Source organism: Rhynchophorus ferrugineus, unplaced genomic scaffold, assembly GCF_030347505.1.
Source record: "Rhynchophorus ferrugineus isolate W39M unplaced genomic scaffold, kcgeb_rfMv2 rfM6, whole genome shotgun sequence".
NCBI classification, from domain to species: domain Eukaryota; kingdom Metazoa; phylum Arthropoda; class Insecta; order Coleoptera; family Curculionidae; genus Rhynchophorus; species Rhynchophorus ferrugineus.
In genome coordinates, this window is record NW_027472585.1 from 6,834,952 (window position 1) to 6,858,997 (window position 24,046).

Below are 24,046 nucleotides of genomic sequence, written 5' to 3' on the forward strand. Positions count from 1 at the left end.
AACCAACCCATGTATCATATGGTGTTAATAAGCACTGTATTAAATTCGATACAATAATTATAAGGCTATTATAATAATAACAATAACTATTATCTTCCAACCTCAAAAACCACATTCTATAAACACAATAATTGCCACTTAAAAATCCAATACTTCACAAAAAAAATTAAGCTCTAAAAATAAACTACTACTTAAATAAGTATATGCAACAAAGATACATGCACCATTTCTAAATATCGATACGAAATCTAACGACCATATAGTTTTTACAATATATTACCCATCAATATAATTTCTTAGTTAGAGGAGATTTTAAATCCAATTATCATCAGATGTGAACAAAATAACAAATCTAATTGATTTCTACATATTGATAAACCTACATAAATATCAATCAATCACATCAAGACAATTATGACAATTATTAGGTATTAAGTAAGTAATTGCAATTGGCCTATCAAATATATATATATATATATATATATATATATATATATATATATATATATATATATATATATATATAGTGTATAACAAAGCAACAAATCTAATTGATTTCTACATATTGATAAACCTACATAAATCTCAACCAATCACATCAATACTGAAGACAATTATGAGAATTATTACCAAGTAATTTATTATTAGGTAGTGAGTGAAACACTAACTGAATTTGTGTGGTGTAAATAATGGGAAACATTCCCTTCTAGAACAAGTAATTGTAATATTAATAATGTTACCAAATAGATACGAGAAAAAAAATCTCCTTTATATATTTCAATCAGAAGCAAAACAAAAAATTCTATTATATATTTATATATCGCGAACCCAATTGAGTTTGCTTCCATGTGTTCGACATCGACATATACGCCGGCTGGACTCTGTGGAATTTTTTCAATTCTCCGATGCCATTAGTGCACCACGGCTAAAAATAGTGGCGCGCATTGGCCTTTCGCATCGTCTCTGTTCCATTCTGTTTCCTTTCGCGTCAACCTTCATTACATTGGCAAATTGAATTTCATCCCGCGACAGTGGCAGCCATAAAATGCATGTCTATATCATAGAGAATTGTTAAATTACATAAATCTACTATATGTAACAATAGATATCCAAATAGTTACCTTTTTCTAAAAAGAAACATAGAACCAATATTCGGAAATCTCCTAGAACTCAGATATATAAACTTCCATTTAGTTAGACGTTAAAAATGCGATAATAAATTGGTAAATACATATATTGGCATTGGAGTTTATTACTTTCACGACAATGTTTATAATTTATCATCATTATTTATTTATTGTTACTATTTACTAGTACTAACTAACCTAGAATGTGTCGTTACAATAACTTGATATATATATATATATATATATATATATATATATATATATATATATATATATATATATATATACCATTGACGCAATTTCTGCTGAGTGACAATATTGCAACGATTATGTTCAATAAATATTGTCACTATTTCGGCTTGTTCTTGTGGCATATATTTATCCGTAGTAAAATTTTAACACTTCAAAATTGACATAAAAATAGAGCCTTTCTTCATGTCTCCTTCCGATTCTCTTTCGCAATCACAATCAGTTCTGTAGAATCCGGATGCACCTACAATACTTCTCCGGACATAGACCGTATGCCCATATAAGTTTTAATACTTGCTTGTATAATAAATTATTATGTACTGATAAATGTGATTTTCTTCCAATTGACTAATATATTTTCCTATATTTGAACTCTAGTAATTGCCTTTTCTTTTTTACATGTTCCTTCCACTGAAGTTTTGCATTGCTTTCTGACGGATTTATAGTTTCTTATCCATTGTCCTTTTAAATATGGATTTACAATTTCAAAAACTATTAGTTTAGAGTTCAGTATACTTCATGACATGATGTAAAAACGTTCAATTTTAACAGTTTATATTTTTATAAACATATAATATGGCAACAAGGAGCAAGATTGATCTTGAACAGTAGCTATATGTACTTAGAACCAGAAGCTTCATATAAAGGAATGGGTTATATCCTTATACGAAAAAGTTGCTCGATAAAATCAAGACCGAGAGAGATCTGGACCTGCCAAATCTGCAACAAAGCAGAAGGATACATTCGTTGAAATGTCATTATATACGAAAACTACTACTACTTCTTTTTTGGATCTAATAGACGTATTTTTGTGAGGGGATCAAGATGTGAATGAGCTTCAGAAGTATGAACTGTGCAGACTGTTAATCATATAGTGGTAACGTGATGATTTGGATATGCTTTGATAGTAATAAGCCCAGCCATATGTGTAAAATTGATTGAAAATTGAATAAAGATGGTATATGAAAATACTTCAAGAAAATGCTGTTCCTTCTAGACCGTATCGAATTGGTCAAAGTTTTTTTTCCAATAAGACAATGACCTAAACATTCGTTAAAATTATAAAAAGTTCCAAAGTAATAACAAAACTAAGAAATTTCGTAAATAATAAAATGTCCATGATAATATCTCCTATTATTATTATTAGTATTACTATGGCATGAACCAGCGACTACAGCAATGGTCGGAGTACCGTCCCGTAACCTTGACCACTACGCCGATTTAGAACTGATCAATTATTCCCTCATCAAAATAAAAAATCAAAAGCTAACCAATAAACTAATGAACAAATAACTGGATCATATATCTTAACTGTCACAGAAACCTGTCTATAGTAATATTTGAAAACAACAATGCAATATCAAAGTAAAGCAAAATAATACATCTTAAGATTTTATATCCGCAATAGTCGATATATTTTTATTTTAAACCGAACTTTTCCCGAATTATATGGCGGGTTATAAGAACAAACTTAAAACCTTTCCATCTTTCTCAGGTCGATTTTCAAGTTTTCGAAAGTTCCCAGGGAATGGGAAACATTCGTATCCCGAATAGAAAAGGTTAGTTCTTACACGTTTATTTAAACTTTGTATGGCACCAAATCCGTTTCTGGTTTTAGTTGGAGGGTGATCAAAACTTTTAAAATCAATCGACAAACATTTGATATGTTACTAACAATAATGTTTTAACTAATTTATTAAAATTTGATGGGTGTGCAAATAAGTGTCTTACATTCAACAAAACGAGACGCCATGAGTTTTGTATAGTAGGATTTGACATTTCTAAATAATAAAAGCAACAAATATTATCTATGCTGTATCCTTATCATAGTTTGTTTTGCTGTGAATTCATGTTTTGGGCAGAAAAAGTATCATATCCAGGAAAACTTTATTTTACTTCTTTAATTTGAATAAATCTCCATATAAGACACATTGATAGTTTTTAGAAACACCTTGTAATAATTAAGATTCTGACTACCACTTATTTCACGGAGATAACTTGGAATATCCTTAGATCGTTTCAAAATACAAGTAATGCTGCCTGAAGATTAAAAAAAATTCGTAGATAATGATGGACAATGAATAATTTGAATTAAATTGAAATTTGATGGAAATAGATTCCAAAATTCGATGATGTTAATCTTCGAATGTAAAAAAACAATTAAAACTACAATACAATTCCGAATATGAGACACAAAACTGATTATGGCGTTAATTTAGGAAATAAACTGGAGATAAAACAACCCTTTTGGCGTTATATGTTACTTTGTAATTAAATTAAACTTAATAAAATACTCCCGTGTAGCAAATTTCTTGGTTTGAAACATTCGCTCTACTTTTCTTTTTGTCTCGATTTTAAGAAATTCTTAAAATTCTCTCTTGTTCTAAATTTAAATTAAAAGCGTCGGGATTAAACTTAAGTAGAAATAACCTACTTGTTCAATAAAGTTCGCCAGATTTTTATTTTTTATTATTTATTAACCTTTCTTCTGTAACAGTTGCTCAAATAAACGTTGATTGTACTCCTTCATGTTTAATATGACCTCTTAAAGATGACAGACTTTTAGAGTTTTGACAGATTTGCAAGCTAATCAGATTCCTCTTAAAACTGTTAAACTTCTTCGGGCATCTTTCGATGTGTCCATTAGTTGTGTGCGAATACAAAGTAGTTTATCAAATGTTGTCTTTCCACTACTCTTAAACACATTCTGTATTCTTGCTATATTACTTAATACAGAACGAGAATCTAATCAGAGAGAACACACTCAGTTTACATATAGTCTTTCCAGTAAAATTACCAATGTACGTCATAGATGGCGTCTAATGTAATGCCAAATTCACTTTGTGAAAATAGAAATTCAGTGTAAATATAATAAAACAACTGTAACCTAAAAACTATTATATCGGTATAATTAACTGTAGCTTAAGTACTTTGATAATATATGCATTAGATGTACTATAATGTTAAAATAGATGATATTTTATTAGGTTATTTTTCTTCACTATTTTATTTTATTAAATATTTGTATGTCAGAGACAAAATAAACCAAAACCAAAATTATATACGGCAACATGGCTACGTTGTGACTTCATACATTTTGATTACGTGCACTGGTTGTTTTATTGGACGAACTTTATGATATTGGCAAGCGTATTCAACAAAATGCTAGCCAAGAACCATAGTTTACAATCCATAGCGATGTGCTGTTTTGATAAATCCCAGTTAGTGAAAAGAAAACTAAAACCATCCCGAGTATACAACAAATAAGATGTGCTGTTCCAAAAGAAAACTCTATCGAATAAAATGCAACGCAAAAACGTAAAAAGGCCCTTTCGAGACTCCGTAACGCGTACGCGATATGGTTAAATTATAATTCGAAATAAAACAGTGATATAAAGCCGACAAGCGTTAATATACGAAATAATTCGGTAATTAAATAACCCTTTTACGAGAACGCTCCAGCTTTAATCAAACAAGAAGTAATTTAACTTAATAAACTGTTCCCGGATTAGGACATCTTATTGTTAAACGAAAACAATTTTGAGCGCTTCGCAGACTCCGTTGACAATGGCGTCTGCAGGCGCGTTTGAAACCGTCGATGAAACTATAATAAAATATTAACCAAAACTGGAGATACTATCAGCTAACGAATCATTTTATTCTTTATAGAATACGACTAAAGAGTTGCATAAAATTAATGTATCCTACATTCATTTTCTTCGTTTAAACCAGGGCTTTTTATGGGTATCGGATGAACATGAGTAATAATAACAAAATGTAGAGAATATACAAACTCAAATTCACTAAGCAGAGCTGGTATTAATTATTTTGGTCACCAATTAGTTTTAGGAAGTTATTTTATCATTTTGTAGTCGAAATTATTGACTTAAATTTGTAGTAAAATAAATTAATGGCTGACAGTAAAAATTTAGGAAGTACCTCATCGGTGTAGATTTATAGTTTATATTTTTACATTTCCAGATAGAGCTAAATGTGGGAAACTATTATTTAAAAAATCTCAGTTCCTACATGTACTATTAATGTTTTACCAACCAAAAAGAATATCCTCAAAGCTGTAGCAAAAAATGAGAACAAGCAGAAGTTATTGCATCTAGTTCAGATATGAATGTGGTAAAAACCATTTTCCAATATTATATTAATTCTTCATAAAAAATTACGCATACAAACTGAACAATACGAACAGTATACCCAATAAAATACAAATTACGCATAGCCAATTATTGTCATAAAAATATAATAAAAATATATGACGAATCTTGGATGTCTTGAAGAATTTTGTAGATATTTGACAACAGGATCGACAAGTACCAACACAAATTGAATTTTATAGACTGAGTCATTTACATATTTGAAAACATCAGACAGAATTCTGTCTCTTTTTATCTAGGGTAAAATAAGAATGAAAAATCTGTTCCGAGTTTAAAACGAATTTTACGTTTTTACATTTTCTAAGTACATGTTGCGGTATGTTCGACGTCATCTATGACGTTCATTGGCTGTTTTATTGGAAATACTGTACTAATAATTTTTTCATCGTTACTAAATATAAAAAATATCTTAACATTAATTATATTTTTATGGATAAAGCACATCATACTCAAAAAGGATAAAATCCATCACCAAAATTACATTCTTAATATTACAATTAGTAAATTGAAGAAGAAATATAAGGAGAATTAGAATATAAGTATGAATTATAGCTAACCCCTAATTTGGTGTATTTAGAATACTCCATTGTCATAGGCTAAAAATAGGCCGTGGTTGTTGTTTTCGTCTTTGTTCGTCCTCTCTCTACGTCCTTGTCTGTTTGTATAACTTGGATGCACCGACAAATTGAATTACATCCTGCGGGAGCCTACATCGAGCAAAAATCCGGGTTCTATTTTAATAGCGTCGCAGATTTAAACATTCCCCTGATATTTTTTATATTTTTTCTCGTGGGAAATGCTGGATGCTGTTGTTTGTTTCTAATTTATAGGGGTCATTTTAGTACTACCGTACATATATGCACTAAGATATTTTATGTAATAGTATAACATTTATTCTATTGATAGTAGTATATAAATGAATATATCGATATAATAAAAAAACATTCCTAACCATTTTAAATTTATTTTAAAGTTTAATATTAAAATTCTATTCTAAGAACATCAATGCCAACTATATTGTACAACTAAATGTACACTATATTGTGCTATATATATATATTTTTTAAATATATTTTAAAGTCTCCTTTTATCAACTATGAGTTTATCTGGACTGGGCCTACAGTTTAACGTGGGCTCCGAACCACGATCCTCAGCATTAAGCCTACCGACTGGCAAGTGACCAACTTTAGAAATCATCCCAGAAGATATCCGATCTTACCCAGGCAGGTTACTAGAGTGACTGGAATCATTTTTCTTGTCGGATTTTACACTCTTGCCTAGAACATTCACAAATTTTAAACAATCACAAACATAAATGTACGACCATGCCCCGGCAGGATTCGAACCCGCGGCTATCGCTATAGTAGGAGGACCGTCCCATCGCCTTTGTCACTGCGCCACGAAGCCGGCTATTGTATATATTATATTTATCTTCTTTTGGAACATTGGTAATAATGACAAGAAGCTATGACTGGTGAGTATAATGGATCGTTTGAAGATTTAGACCTTTCTAAGTAGATTTTCGCAGATTACACTATATGGTAATTTTTTATGTTCTATAATATAATAAAACTACTTTTGTGCCAAATTATACTGAATACAAAAATTTTAACGGATTATTGAAATACGTATCGTTTTAAAGTTATAATAAATTAAAGTATCATAAATAAATAAAGACAATATGAAAATTTTAAATCACATTCATTTATTTATATTATTCATATTATAAAAAAACATACATTTACTCTCTTCTGAACAGTAGAATCCATATCATTACAAATCAGCAGTAATCTGCTAAGATTTTAGACTTCCATCTTCTTTGACAACGCTCTTCAATTTGTTCCAAGCCTAATCTGCCTCTCTACATCTGCCATTCCAAGATTAGGGGGATTTTTAGAGACATTTTACACCCCGTGTAGGGATATTTTGAGTGAGCTTCTGAATGTTTTTGGTATGATATTAGTTTAGGATATCGTAAATATTGTACCCTTCGTATCCTTCGTATTCCCGTATCCCCTTCGAACTTTGGGATGTCGGAGGAACCATGTTGCGTCCTTTAACAATACCTCATCAAGGAAACACCGCATTGGTTCGGCACACGACCCATAAATTGCCCAAACGAAGAGCACCGTTCGCATCTCCTGAAGACCATCCAGCAATAATCAATTTAGGGATATTTAATATAAAGAAAAAAGCTTTTCGTTTAGACAACTCTGCTAATATCAGCCACTTCAAGGAGACCAGCTTAAATCAATTCGTGACCGTGAATCTCTATTGTTTTAGGCGTGTTCAAACAAAGTAATACGATATATTACGGAACGACTTTAGACTTCCATCTTCTTTGACAACGCTCTTCTATCTGTTCCAAGCCTAATCTGCCTCTCTACATCTGCCATTCCAAGATTAGTGGGATTTTTAAAGATATTTTGCACCCCGTGTTTTTTAATTTTTGTAATCCTTAGGAGTTATATTGGGATATTTTGAGTGAGCTTCTGAATGTTTTTTATATGATATTAGTTTAGGATATCATAAATATTGTACCTATCAAGTTAATATAAGACGTTATGTTATGCTCTCATCGTTATCCCGTATCCCCTACGAAGTTTGGGATATTGGAGTAACCATGTTACGTCCTTTAACAATACCTCATCAAGGAAACACCACATTGGTTCGGCACATGACCCATAAATTGCCCAAACGAAGAGCACCGTTCGCAACTCCTGAAGACCACCCAGCAAGAATCAATTTAAGGGTATTTCATATAAAGAAAAAAGCTTTTCGTTTAGACAACTCTGCTAATATCAGCCACTTCAAGGAGACCAGCTTAACGTTCAACAAGAAATAAAAAACGTAAAACCCACAAAAGCAATCAATGAAGCGTCCTTGTCGACATTCATCATTAATCGATATTTTCATACAAAATACTAATTGGAGTAAATCAGATCCGGCCATTTAACGAGCTGTTGTTGCTTTTTCCCCATCGTCCTTCCCCATAACCCATCCACGGTCATATTCCCCGATTAGGGAACGCAAACAAAAAATTAGCAGAAAAATAACGAGCCGCGTAAATTGAGTGAAACAATGTCAAATACGTCGTTAAAGCGCGGCCTGTGCCGTAACGGAAATTTTCCCGTTGACTCGCGGTCTGTTTGTTCCTGCAATTGCGAAATTGCCGACAACCAAGGCTAGGTAAACACATCCTGTCCCACCCCTAATGGATTTTCAGCACTTCTGGTTGGTGCGTGTTGATTTTTTAATAAGCGAAAAAGGAATAACAGCAGAAGTTGACGGTTGTATGTATTTTGGGTGTGAAACGGTTAAATGAAACCAACAAAAAGAACATATCGTCTATTCAAAGTTTTTTTAGAAATGCATCATGGATGTTTGTGACATCAAAACATTGCAATGTTATGTAAATATACTTTATTTTAACATTATAGTAATTCTAATACATATATTATAGAAGAAGTTAAAACTACAATAAAACTACAATTAAGAACACAGGTATAATAGTTTGTAGGTTAGATTTGTTTTGTTTACATTAAACTCTTTTCCACGCCATCCATAAGGTAGAGTTTCTAGGCGCGTTTTTTATGTAGTGGTATCCCCCTTGAGGCCCAATCCAACTAATTAACAGTTGTATATCTGAAAAACGTATTTTACATTCATTCGAGAGCACATTTACCTTTTTGCGTTTAGTTCTTGTTTCCTTCGATGATGTGTTTACTTGTCAAGTCAGCTTGGTATCACTCTATATTTTATTTCTTCTGCTACTATTTGTTTACACCATTCTTCATAAAATTAATCACTGAATTATGTCTAATGCATTTACCATATCTTCAAAACAGTTACTGTTAACTATCTCTTTATACGTTGTAACCTAATGCTCATGTTTAATTTTGAACAATTACAATCAAATCTGTGCACACAAATCTTTCACGCCCTACAATACAATTTGCTACAGTTATATTCAATTAATTATGTGCATACCTTTAGTTGTTTCCACTCTCATCACTCTATCTCAGTAATTTCAAGCACTGCACAGCATTATCACATATCCTGAAAGTATCCTTTAGTCGCTTTCACTTTCTGACTCACTGTCCAATTCTATCACTAAACTGTTAATTTCTAATCTGTCTAAAGCATGTTCACAATTCCACCATTTATCAATTACTTCCTCTGTATGTCTTATCGAGTTCATCCAAACCAAAGATGTTATAGTTGACAATGTTTCTTTCCAGATATCCAAACAGTTTTTAATTGAATATCCTTCTCCACCAGCAATATATCTGCAATTAATTATTAATAAATATAATGACGAACAAAACCTAATCGATTTCTATTGTAACTTTTACCCTTTTCCGTCAATTTTTATTGTCTTTACACTTTTTTTGTTAATATTTTGAAATATTCAAGTTTCATCAAGATACACAAATTTAAATAGTTTATCTTCCTTAGTCTTATTGTATGCCTTTAAAAAATGAATTATTTTTAAGGCAATGTCTGGAAGTTCCATTAAACCCCTCCGATGGTTATCTTTACACCATTTAAACGCTACGTCCTGTAAGAGTGTATGAAAGGATGTCTTACATCCCTCAAAAGCTGCTCTTCATAATTCTTTTATATATTATTATCTCGTTCCTCTTCGAAATAACCTATTAAAGCCGCAATCAATTTGTGACCGTGAATATCTATTGTTTTCAACATTTTCAAACAAAGTAATATGATATATTACGGAATGACTTAAAATTTATCAAAATAATCAAAGGGTTAAAATAATGTTTGCCAGTTTATAACCTGTAGTAATTATAACTAATATTTTGAATAATTTAGCGTACATCTGACAACCGGACGGTGACCAGCTGTAAGACGTATGCAGAATTCTTGAAAGCAATAGCGATAAGATGTTTTAACTCTTACCTATAAATAATTGTGGCTGTATAATTAACTGTAGTTTTTAGATCTACTATAATGTTAAAATAAATTCTATTTGATAACATTTTTGTTCAATTATTTTATTTAGATTAAAATGTTTTTTGTATGTCAAAGCCAAGCTGAAACTCAGAGTTGATGCGGCAACATTTCAATGTTTGGACGTCACAAATATCCATGACGCACTATTAAAAGAACTTTGAATAGACTATAATATGTGTAACCTTTAACTAATCAGTTAGTTTAGTATATTTTTTGTGCTTTATTAATAGTTGCACTAAAACATGAGCTAAGAAACAATTTTTAAAGATGTTTCTATAAAGTAAATGTAAAGGTTTGTTATCTGTAAAGAATTGTTGATTTCTTTGTTTGTGGGACAGTAAAGACACCAAAAACTACTATGAAGTTAAAGATTGGCCAAAAAGAACTGACTTTGTTTCTAGTAAATCAAACGTTAAAGATGATCCTCTTATTCAACAAGAAAATATGATTCTTCCACATTTGTATAACACTTTTTTAATAAGAACACATTATTCTCTTCCAATATTTTGTACATAACTATTAGCTATTGTTTCCTAATTTCTGAGCACTATTTGAAATATATTTAGAAAATAAGAATACTTGTTTGAAACTGTCAGACAGTCGATTTCCAAGATTTCTAAAAATATGGAACAACGGGTCGTTTTAAACTTAGGAAGGTTTTTTCCTCTTCATTTTACCCTAATTATAAAAAGGCTGGATCATTTGACCTGATTTGTGTTCGTACTGATCGACACTGTTGTCAAATATCTAAAAAAATCGTGATATTAATTAGAAATTAGAATAGAAAACATTGTAAAACAAAATTCTAAGTTAATTCGGTGACATTGCGACATGTTGACGTCATACAATTGGTGACGTGCATTGGCTGTTTTAGTTGATCAACTATATCGTCTATTCAAAATAACAGTAACCTCACCTCATCACCATCTGGAATGTTTTTCCTATTGAGTTTTGTAATTTCGTTTTAAAATTACAAACTATTTTCCTTCTCATTTTTTTCTACATAAAAAGAGATACAATACTGTCTGATATATTCGAACATGTAACTGAATCAGCCTACAAAGTTCACCTGGTTGCCAAACGTCTGCAAAATTCTTTAAAAGGTTAGTAATAATAATTAAAGGACATATACATTTTCATTATTCTGAAACACTTTGATAGTGAATGCTACTGAGGTAAAGTGTTCCGTCCTTAATATTTGTTATCAAACATAAAATAAAAATCATGATATCCTAATACTTTACTGCTGATACAGCCATTTTAAAAAATATCGGTCCGCAGAGAATCGCAATCGACTAAATAAATATACTGTAGTGTCTTCATTACCAACAAGGGAAGGGATTAAGACATTGGACGGTATTCATAGGTTATAATTCATATCATTACACATTTCCTATAGTATGAGAAAATCATTCTTTAATTGTTTAATTAATAATTCGTTTAATTTCTTAAAATAATTTTGATCAGCAATTTTTTCTCCCGAATTTGGTTTGAATTATTTGGAAACTTGATAAATTGGCATTGGCAAGCCTGCTCTAAAAACCCTAATGAGTATAATACAAAGTATTAGTATCATGTACTTCAAAATCAGTTAGATGCGTAGACTAAAACAAACACTAACATAAAACCTGATTAATTATTAAAACCTGATTAAACCTTTCCCCAAACAATTGGAATACTTGACAAAGCTATTTTTAGTGTTTATCTTAATAAATAAATGTCTCTTGGCAGCGTTAAGACCCTAAAAATTATTGGTCAAAGAGGATAATAATTTGCAAAAACCCACCATATTTAGCGAAATCCGGACCTGTTCAGCCGTCGCTGCTTAATTTTTCGATTCTCTTATCTCCGTCCGCCTCAGATGATATCCCCGACTGCACGCACACACGCTCAACTCGATTTTTATCGTCTGTAACTTGACATGAAGTGGTTCGAAGCAGTATCATGCACTAGCTTAAGCAAACACATTTCTTCACCATCCTTTATTTTCGCTTGTCTCATCCGGCTGGTCACGAAACAGACCGCTCGCCTACAACCAAACACGCGTAGTAAGTGTTTCTTTGTTCAGTTTTTCGCATTCTTCCGGTTCACGAATCAAAGGGAGACTAATTAATGGTCGAACACGCCACCGCGAAATTCGTACAAGTTTTTACTGGGCTTATACGAACAAAAAGGTAGCTATATTTTGTTAATTCATCGGCATTATATATAAATTAGAGGCCACAGAGAACCTACTGGTAGTTGCTCAAATTTACCAAATTCTAAATATGCTCCATATATTAACTAAGAAAAACTTATTAATTTTCTTAGATTAAAAATAAACAAAAATTATCGTTAAAAAAACATAACACATTTATTTTCTCATAATATATTATTATATATAAAATTATAATATTTACATATATATGTAAAAAAATAGTTTAGAAAAATGACACTTTTTCAAAATATTTATATTACATATATATTTAACATTATAATAAAAAACTCAATATCATTAATTTAAGAAGATTATATTGGAACTTACATATCGGTTTTAATTAGTTTAATTGTATTTTAATTAGAAAATCCATCTTAAGGTTTTGTTTATAATTCAGAAAAATATTTTAATTTTTGTGTTAGTATTGAAATGCTTTTGTAAGATTCTAATAAAAATAGCAATAATAAAATATAATATAAATAATAATACGTAATATAAATACAAAAATGACCTTAAAATTAATGACAGCAAAAAAAATATTGATAAACTGGTTTCCACAAAATATGAACAAAATTTAAACATTTCACGGACAATTAAATGATAATTTATTTATACTGATTTGCTAAGAGTATACACAAATATATAAAAATCCGGATGAATCTAATATAATATTAGGCTTATAAATTAATTTTAAGTGGTATACAACAGATGGTATTATTGTATATTAAATTGCAACGAGTTTCACGTTTTCAGTACATGTCATTTCGTCGAAATGCGAATAAAACTTTTCAGTGCGTTGAAAATGTCTGAATTTGTACCAAGTAAATCGCATTTGCGTAAAGCCTTACTTTTTACTCCAATTTCAAAACAAAGCAACTGAAAGACATCTAATTCTTTGTGAAACTTATGGTAATTATGTTACGTCGATTTTATCACATGAATACTGGTTTCGACGTTTTAAAAGTGTTGATTTCCGCACGAAAGACAAAGAGTATTCATCAATGGGGATAGCTGTCAACTAAAATTGTTGCCTTTGAGTCAAGCACTGCGTGAAAACGGCCGGAATACGAACAAAGTCACTTCAATGTTATACGTCAGCATGACAACACTTGAGTTCATGTTGAACAAAACCGGTGAAAACATTAAAATAGGAAAGTTCTTCACACGCCGTATTCTCCAGACCTTGCTCTTTTTGATCACTACTTATTCCGACATGTATTCCTTACCAAAAAATGGTCGAAAGTGGGTCATATGAACATAAAAATAAGTAATTGTCTTCCCATTTTACTTTATTTCTATTTTTCACTTTCATAAAACTCAAAACTGAAAAATATATTTTTATTAACACATAAAGTAAAATTTCAAATTAATATTTGAATCAAATTATTTAAACAAATTCAACTCTTTGTTAGTTTTGAGATTAACCAGCACAAAATAATATTTTGTATTATTGCCAGATAAATATTTGCAGTTACAATTTGAGCAAACATAAAAGGATTTTTGAACAATTACAAATGTTGCCTTTCGTATGATAACAATGAATAATCAAATATTTGTTTTTTAAATAATGTGAGTTAATACTAACAACAAATGAAAACCCGAAATCAACTTAAACAATCGAAAAATTCAACCAAATATACCTCTAAATTTAGAGTATATATCCTATTCTGTACCTTTTTGTTTTATTAAATCTGTTTGTTTTTAACAATATTAAGATTTTGATCATATTCGTTTTAATACCTTCATTATTTTCAAGTCGTTAATGCCCATAAATATAAGCATATATTCCTCCTCATAATATATAACAATAACTAAATATTATAGCTACAATAGTTTATACGTTAGAGTTATAACCTGTTATCACTATTGCTCTCAAGAATTTTGCATACGTCTGACAACCAGGCAACTTTGACAGGCTCATTTGTTTACGTGTTCGAACTAATCAGACAGCACTGTGTCTCTTTTTAACTAAAATAAAATGAGAAGGAAAATATTGTCTGATTCTAAAACTAATTTACAAATAGCGGCAGGCAATACATTAAACATCTTGATGAAGCATGTACGAAAAGACTTTGAATAGACTATATCATTTTATTCTCAGCTGGAAATAAAATTTCAATTAGCTAATTGACAATCTATGTCATTTTTTTGCTGCAAATTAATAATCTTGAATGGAGCAGATTCTGGTAAAATCTCTGAAAATGAAGAATTCGGGTATTTCATAATTCCTTCTATATAAGGATGAATATTTATCTATTAATAAGGTATTGAACCTTCATTTGCAATGGTTTTCTCATATCACGCTTCCCGTTCGGCATTTCTTTTCTACAAAAAAAACACCATTACTCACAATCATTTTTAATGTTGGTAGATCTGTGTTAGCTTTGGGCTTCGACCATTATTGCTCTTCGCTGATGTGTTCTTCCATGTTTTTACCGTAGAACATGTTGCTTGTGAAACGTCTTTCTAATAAAATATTTTCATTACAGTTTGTATTGCAGTTGTCTGTAATGGTAATTTAACCCAACCAATGAATTGCAGCGAAATGTCGTTCTCAGCGCCTTCCTATTAAGACCTCGCAAAACAGCTTTAAAATTATATGTATTAAGTTAATACTCTATATACTACTCTAGGAACGGAATATTAAACTAACCAAAAGCAGTCGATACTATCAGGTGTTTTAACTATTTTATTTACGTACACTTTTTGATTGATATTATATAACAGAATGTTTTAGAAGTGCGTTAAATATGGTTAATCAAATTTATTCATTGATAAAAACAATAAAATAAACAAAATATAACATTTAATAAAATTTTTGGTATAAACTTTAACATTAACCAGCACTGAGAGGTCACATATTTGACCCATCACGAAATAGCATGTAAACTGTTACCAACAAGCAACAAAATGTACTATATTGCATGGTGTCCATATTATTTTGTCTATCCCCTGTATATCAATGATCGCATTATCAGCATCAATGGCTATAGTCCCGTATAAGTATGTATTAATATAAAGGTAGACTTAATCAATATAGCTCGAATAATTGAGAAAAAAACCATTATATACTTATCTGTAATGTCAGCTTCTGTTAACATTAATTATTTCGAAACAATGTAGGCAATTTTATTGATAGATTATTATTAGACACAATTAATTCCTTTGCTTCAGAGCCTATTCTGGGATATAACTACTTTGCAAACATAATCAAGTACCAGTTACATAGAATAAGCAAAAATTGGAACGATTTGCTGCTATTATAAGGAAAATTAATTACTACTCTAGACTAATCAAATACGTAATTGACCTAATATTCCGTAGATATAATGAATTTCTAACTTGTGATAACAGTATCTATATTGGTACTACAATAGCAATTTGCTCCACTAGCCCCAGCACTATTCAAACTTTATATGGCTGATTTCCCGCTCTACAAACTTTCCTACACATCATTTTACGCAGGCGATACTTTCTACTACGCTTTCTTCACAACCAGTTACTGTCCCGATGCCATTCGCAACAGACTCCAAGTACAACTGAACCTAGCGCCATTCCCCGAACCTGAAGCGACATCAGCCAAAGACAATTTGGTTCTAGCTGGTCAATCAAGTAAATGAAAAAAAAACAAAAATGGATTCTTAACAGAGCTGATGTTTAATCGGGAACAAATGGTTCAAAGGATACAACAGAATTATGTATTACCTACATAATATTTTTTTTGTATAATACCAGAAATAGTTCCAAGTCATGAAATAATACATTTTAAACAATGTACGTTCAAAAAATACCATAATTTTCAAAAATAACCATTGTTTATATCATAACATAATTATAATTCATTACTAATGCCAAAGGCAAACACTCATTTTAAATATGACACCTATAATTTATCATTTATATAGACAGGACAAACCAGTGACAAACATTTACTTTAAAAAATATAACCGATAATAGAATTTTGAACTGTACCTATTTTATTTGTTTCTATCTATCGTGTAAATATTTATACAGAATGCGCAATAAAAATAAATAAATGATACCTCACTCGTAACGAAAACACCAAAAGAGCCATTATTTTTGATAACATTGATATTATATAACAGAATGTGTTAAAAGTAGGCTAAATTCGATTAATCAAATTTATTCACTGATAAAACAATAAAATAAACAAAATATAACATTTAATTACATTATTTTGGTATAAGCTTTAACATAATTGGTAAAATCCGCGTATAGTGCTAGTGTCATATTCGAATATTGTGAGATATATTTGTGCATTTAATTTCTTCGGTCACCACAAGCATCAAAAGTAAGTTATTTTAAACTAAGTTATGCTAAACTAAAAATAATATTTCAGGACAACCTTTATTTACTTCAAAACAAACTTTTGTCCTTTAATATTTATTTTTTAATGGAAGTATACTTTAATAAAATTCTCATATTCTAAAGCATCCGTTTTTGCTACTGTTTACAAAATAATATGATATTTCGTGTACTCAACTACCAAAAGCTTTGTATGATGGCGATTATTACATATTACTTAGGCAACTAGTTTTGATTAACTTCTTCTTTTATTTAGGACCGTGTTTTTATATTAGTCAATTATTTTTAGCTGTAATAGTATAATTTTGTAGAAAAAAATTAGTCTGGCATTCACGAGATTTCGAACTATCTAGAAGTAATTTATTAAAATCAGAATTATGTAAACAGTATTGCTTTAATACCTTTTACCTTTTACAATATCGACAGATATTTTTAATTAATTAATATTTCACCAACCGTTAATGTTAGTTTTTCTAAATCGAAATAAATCTCCTTTATAGTATTAATAATTTTAAAACTCGAACTTAATTTCTCAAAACACATGATAAATGATATTTTACCTGTTATAATAATATAATGCCTTTAGATATGCATCATAAAGTATGATATTTAAACAAATATTATCTTTAAAAATATTTATTCGGTTTTATTAAATTATTAGAAAATAAAAGTAGTGTAATATAATCCTCAACATTAATACAATAATGACGTTCATTGTTTTACGCCTGGTGATATTTTGAAAAATATCCTATTTAAGATAATTTAATTTTTTGATCTAAACAATCAAAAACAATTTCAATGATAATAAATTACGTTGTGACAATTACATTATTTTCATTTTCTTTTTTCAAGAATAAGACAAAAAATGGGAAATAGATGTAGTAATTAAATTAGCACAAAAACACTGTTAATCTGTCATATAAAAAAGTTTACGTAAATAAAATAGTTAACACACCTGATAGTATCGACTACTGTTGGTTAGTTCGTTGCCATTCTTAGTAACTTTGAAATTACGCAATATTAACGAGTATTAACTATACATATAATCTCAAAGTCGTTTTTCGTGGTCTTAACAGGAAGGCGCTGAGAATAACATTTCGCTGCAATTCATTGGTTACCATTACAGACAACTGTAAAAAAAAATATTTTATTAGAAAGGCGTTTCATTCCTTGACGATTTCATACGCATCACGTGATTAACCCCTGACGTCACATTCTAGTGACAAAACCAAAAAAGGTAATTTATCAAAAAAATTTATTAAAAAAAAAATTCTACATAAACACAAATATGAAATATTAAAATGCTCAAATATAAACATGATGTATATAATGAATGGAAATAATGAAATATAAATATATAAATAAATAATATTGAAATATAATATAGAAAAACTGCAACCTAATTGAGAACACAACATATCTCTTGTAAATATAATCTAAATTATATATAGCACTTTTTCTCTTTTTCATATTTCTTTAATACATATTAAAATTATAATAGTATTAATGTTATATGTTATCAAATTATTACAAGGTTATTGTGCAAATTGTGGGACAGATAATTAAAAGGGTTAAATTGTACGATCTACAGTAGTCACAGTCAAGAAAACAAACCAAAAAGTGATACTTTAAAGAACAGCAACAAAAAATTAAAGATCTCGATCATTTTAACCAAAATACATTTCTTAACTTTATATATATATATATATATATATATATATATATATATATATATATATATATATATATATATATATATACCAACGAGGGATTATCTGGACTGGACCTACAGTTTAACGCCTCTCGTGATTGGGATCATTTTCCTTACCTTCGATTTTGCACCTAGGTAATCACAAATATTAAACAACAGAAACATAAATTTACGCCCATGCCCCAGCAGGATTCGAACTCGCGACTTCACAGCAGGTAGACGATGTCGCTTTTACCTCTGCGCCAACCAAGCAAGCATTAACATTTCTTAATACATTTATTTCTAAACCTATCTCTACACATTTCTCATATATAACATTATTGGTAAAAGGTATATCTCAAAATTCAGTAATAATTTATCACAATACAACATATTCATTATAATCTTTTGTTTTTCAGATTATGGACATTACACTAAAAACTATACCGGACTCGATACTGGATAACCTCATTTGTCGAAACTGTTGTTCATATTTAACCATCTTACCCATAACAGTCTCCCCAGAGGGTCATTATTTATGCGGAAGATGCCTCACGAAGAAATCGACTACAACGCCCGACTCAATGGTCATTCAAACGTCAACATCGGAACTGGATACGATCGATTGTACCATACCCATGATCCTACTAGCCTACGGTACCTTCCAGAGCATCTTCCCGTGCATCAACAAGTACGAGGGATGCAGCCAACATCTCACCCTCGACGAGATCCCGTCGCACGAAAAAAAGTGCGTGTTTAGAAAAACTAAATGCCACCGATGCGAGTTCTACGGCGTGGGAACGCAGCTCGTGAACCATTTCCAATACGTACACAATCAGTTCTATCGCAACAAGGCCTGTTTCACGCTAAAGGACAAAAACCAGTTCGAGAATCGATTTCTCTACGCGGGCTATAACGTGCTGCTGCTTGTCAGCTGTCTCTTCTCGACGGATGACGGCCAAATGACGGTACAAGTTCGCGGCGTAACGGAGGAACGAATATCCGGAGTGTTAAGGATCAATTTTGGTGTCAAACGGGACGGTCGCAGGGACTCGAGAAGCGTGGAGGTGGTCTCGAGGAGGTTTTTATTGAACAGGGAGGACTGCTACGACATTTCCTTTCAGATAGGCGACTGTTTCGGGCACGTCGACTGGATTAATTGTAGTTTTATGTTCCTGTCGTGAACGTAGACAGCTTTAATTTAAAACGAATGTGATATCAGTGACTTTGCTAAAGCTAATTATGTCATAAATGTAATATCATTCTCCATATTAGCGTAAATCATAGAGCAGTTTAATAATTTTAGCAAAATAACAATAATAATCCTGTAAAAGTATGATCCTGTACAAAGAATAGTATAAGATTCGATTATTTATGGAAAATTAAATGGCTGCCTTGATTTGTTTTAGATTGTCTTAAATCAATTTTCAATCAATAAAACATTTAAGTTAGAAAATAATTTTTCAATATATTACTGTCCGCTTTTTGGAGTATCTTAGTTTTTTTAGTTGAGTTCATTTAATATTTCAAGGAAACATAATGAAACTATAGCTGCAACATTTACTAATATAGTTGCACGAAGAAATGTATCGCTTTATTCCTCAAAATAGATTCTGAACATCATTTCCATGATTCTCGAATAAGAACTTTACTTTTTAAAAAGTAAACAAATGATACATGTCTTTTTTCTAGTTTAAACATCAAATAGTGAAACAAAATCTGATCCAGGCTTAATCAAAATGTCAATATTTCATAAAGTATTACTTTTAAAAAGTTAATTAAATAAGCAATAATATTTTTGCGATATAACATATTTGACTAAATAGTAGTGGTACATTTTAATTTGTGAATTACAATTATAGATATATTAATTTAAGTAGAGGAAAACGTTAATTTTTAAAAAATCTTATTTATTATATTTATAATTAACAATAACTTTAAATATAATAGAAAAAACAATGAATATTTTTTAAATAATTTTCTTCGGTTTGTTAATTTCCTGAAGGTTGTATAACCAGTACCATCCTGTGGGGTAACGTGGGTATCTCTTCAGAACATTTTTTCATTTGAAAACAACTTATATTGTTTACAGTGACCTGAAAATCTTGCATCAGTGAGAAAATAGAGTTGTCCAGTGAATATTTTACATTACTTACATCAATCTACTTACATCGGCTTCTGGTGATGAAGCCCCCGTCCTTAACCACTGTAAAATGTTGGTATTTCATAGTTCACTCAGGGACTTAAACCGTGAAGTTCGATCAAAATCAGTTGTTGTACCAGAAACCTTGTGCAACTCTGCGCGAAACTATAATGGCAGATCATGACGTGACTTATCAAAATATTGAGTCATCCTTGGGCATTAGTATGACGAGCATCAAAAAGATGTTGCATGAACGTTAAGCTGTGAAAAAGTTTTGTTCACGTTGGATCTCGCATAACTTGACAAAAATTAACTCAATAGGTACAAAAAAAAATGTTACAAAGAGTGGTTCGAGCGCGTAGAGAATACTTCTAAAAACAATTATGCCATTTTCATTAATAAATGACTTATTTTCATTATAAAGCTCTATGGAGATCTTCCTGTAACTTATTGAATGAAATTATGTTTCCCTTAAAACTTTATTAATAACACATAGCAACTATTATACATCTAATTAACTAATGAAAATGTATGAATGTTTGATTATTGAATGGATGATTGTTGATTGAATGTAAGATGCTTGGACGTCGAAAGATGAATGCCTCTGTTGTCTATTTTTCTGCGTGCCCTTGATCGTTTTTGGTCAATCTTATTCTGTCGTCAGTTCGCGATAAGAAAAAGAGGCCTGACGTCACCACAGCTCAAACTATAATAGACTTAGGTCAGAATAAAATAACTTTTAGTTGATCAGGTTAAGTTACAGATCAATATGATCACAGTGGCCACAAAGCAAGTTATACATTAATATATAAATATATTAATTTTATGATATATATATATATATATATATATATATATATATATATATATATATAGATGTATTTTGATCACAATAGCAATAATCACGTAATGTTTGCGATATAAAAATGTTTCATTTATTGTCTAAAGGCCATGAACTATGGAAGACTTGTAAATAAGTAATAGTAAAAAAGCATTGATAAGATTTAAATTAAATAAATGATTTCTGATCGAAATGCATTTTAATAAAAGTATTTATTAATGATAAAATTGTCTTATCAATACATTATATATAGATTCAAGAAATAACAATAAATTCTAAGCCATAGTTATAATACGAGTTCTATTTAAAAACAATTTCAAAATATTTTTCCATGCTTTTTAACTGAATATTAAAATTTATAATAAAAAATATGCTAGACCCCCATCCTCTTATAGGTTCAAACATGTTATCTGTTAGAGCATTGTTACATTACATTAACTCTTCTTTGTATAAAAATAAAATACTTTAGACTAGCTTTTGCCAAGCCCAATAATAAGTCCGGTTAAACATAGAATAACAAAAATATTTAATGATCTTAAAAATTATGTTTTTTATTACATTTGAAGATACATTAAGAAATCAAGACTGAAATATCTATTATCCGCCAAGCAAATATTGTATGGCATTTATTTCAATACATTTGACATATACAATAATATAGTATTTACAAATGAACTATTTTAGGATTATAAGATTTGTAAAGAAAAATGTCATCATATTTGAGTGGAATTGATGCCCCATCCAATCGAAAGTTCAGGAAATAAAAGTCAGGAACGCAAAGCGCTTGTTTGAGATGTGGCATTCTGGATTTGCGCAAACCTCTTTACTACTGAATTATGAATATGGAATATTAGAACCTATTGAAGGTTTGCGATATTGCATAGTAATGGATTCAGCCAAAATACCAGATTAGCTTCCGTTAATAACTTAGCCATGAAAAGGCTCATCCAAAGTACTTAATGAAATTCTAGATATTCCTAGACCTGTCTTTGAGCAACCTCCAAAGTCTGCATCACTGTAATGCTTCAATCTAATATCTTCTATCATTCTAGTATCAGATCTAGTATCGACATCTACGTGGATTAACGAGACGTCTGGTTCTTCCATATATAAATACTTATTTTAATAAACCATTTAGTTTGGTACAATTGAGAACTATTGAACAATAGTTTGAATCTACTACAAACAAAGAGAAAACATGTGTTATCTTTAACACTTGGTATTTGACTTGAAACCACAAAATATAGAAATATAGAATGGGAACTTAAATGGGCACACTCGTAACCAATTACTAGAGAGCTAAATATAAAAAGATGACAGTTTTTCCCATTTTATGTTTATAATTTTAAGGAAATTTGCTTTTATAGCGTTGTTTTTGTAGCATTTAAGGTATAAAATAAATAGGATTGCCAAGGATAAAAATTGAAAATTTTGCATGGATACTTATAATATGAACATGGTGTCCATGTACCAAGTCTGTCTATTCTGTGCTTATTATTTACTTCAATCGACAATAAAATAACCATTCTTATTTTAATGAGAAGTTAAACATTTAAGTTTTAATATAATATTTCTTAGAAATCAAGAGGAAGAAACATACTTTAACAGTAACTGTTACATAATAAAAAGAGTTATAAACTACATCACGCTTCGATACAAAACACAATCGAACGAAGATAAACAAACTTGACCTTAATTTTTTAAGAATCATTGAATTATGTGGTAAATTTCCAGACAGCCTCCATAATGACCTTTTGTATCAGGAACGCCATAAACTAACGTCCCCGGACAGCAGGAAGTCCAAAAATACATTTATAATATTTAAAAAATCGTTTCTGACTGGCGAATTCCAGGTGGAAAATGTTTGGATGGATTTTTAATTAGAAAATTGTTAATTTTAGAACGTTCCCACTAAATCATCAAGGTATTTCGATGTTTATCCTTTGATCGTCCGGAATCGCATAAAAACCGTTACCGTTTACTTGATGCGCTGATAAATTTGAAGTGTACACGTACACAAGTCCGAACGTCTACGAAAGACCGAAAGAAAATATTTACCTTAACTCTTTATGATGGGTCGTAAATATTATCGAGGGTATTTTGTAATTTTTACACTCAACAATAAACCGTTCTCTATTTTAGTTGATTTCTTGAAGTCTTTTAAAGAATCTTTTTTTTATATTATAAGTCTCCTTTTTACCAACGAGGGTTTATATAGACTGTCCTCGGCATTAAACCTACCGACTGACCAGTGACCAACTCCGAGACCATTCCAGAAGAAATCCGGTCTTACCCAGCCTAGTTACTGGCATGACTCGGTTGGATATTCT

General features: G+C 30.4%; 1 protein-coding gene and 1 long non-coding RNA gene across 7 annotated transcripts; one reads left to right on the forward strand and one right to left on the reverse strand.

Moving 5' to 3' along the window:
- Nucleotides 1-8,858: 8,858 nt before the first annotated feature.
- Nucleotides 8,859-12,445, reverse strand: LOC143198554 (uncharacterized). Its single transcript, XR_013006242.1, has 3 exons — nucleotides 12,306-12,445; nucleotides 9,536-9,834; nucleotides 8,859-9,382 (listed from the first exon to the last, which is right to left on the reverse strand). It is a non-coding gene; the product is annotated as an uncharacterized LOC143198554 (long non-coding RNA).
- Nucleotides 12,429-20,691, forward strand: LOC143198553 (uncharacterized). 6 transcript variants are annotated; one of them, XM_076407857.1, is made up of 3 exons: nucleotides 12,469-12,693; nucleotides 15,218-15,391; nucleotides 19,152-20,691. In XM_076407857.1, the coding sequence occupies exon 3, from the start codon at nucleotides 19,155-19,157 to the stop codon at nucleotides 19,914-19,916; it is 762 nt and encodes a 253-aa protein (XP_076263972.1). In that variant the 5' UTR covers nucleotides 12,469-12,693; nucleotides 15,218-15,391; nucleotides 19,152-19,154; the 3' UTR covers nucleotides 19,917-20,691. The 6 variants fall into 6 exon arrangements, with proteins under 6 accessions (XP_076263974.1, XP_076263971.1, XP_076263972.1 ...); XM_076407858.1 differs by lacking the exon at nucleotides 15,218-15,391 and adding an exon at nucleotides 18,197-18,279; XM_076407859.1 differs by lacking the exon at nucleotides 15,218-15,391 and having other exon boundaries at nucleotides 12,429-12,567.
- The last annotated feature ends 3,355 nt before the right edge of the window (nucleotides 20,692-24,046 follow it).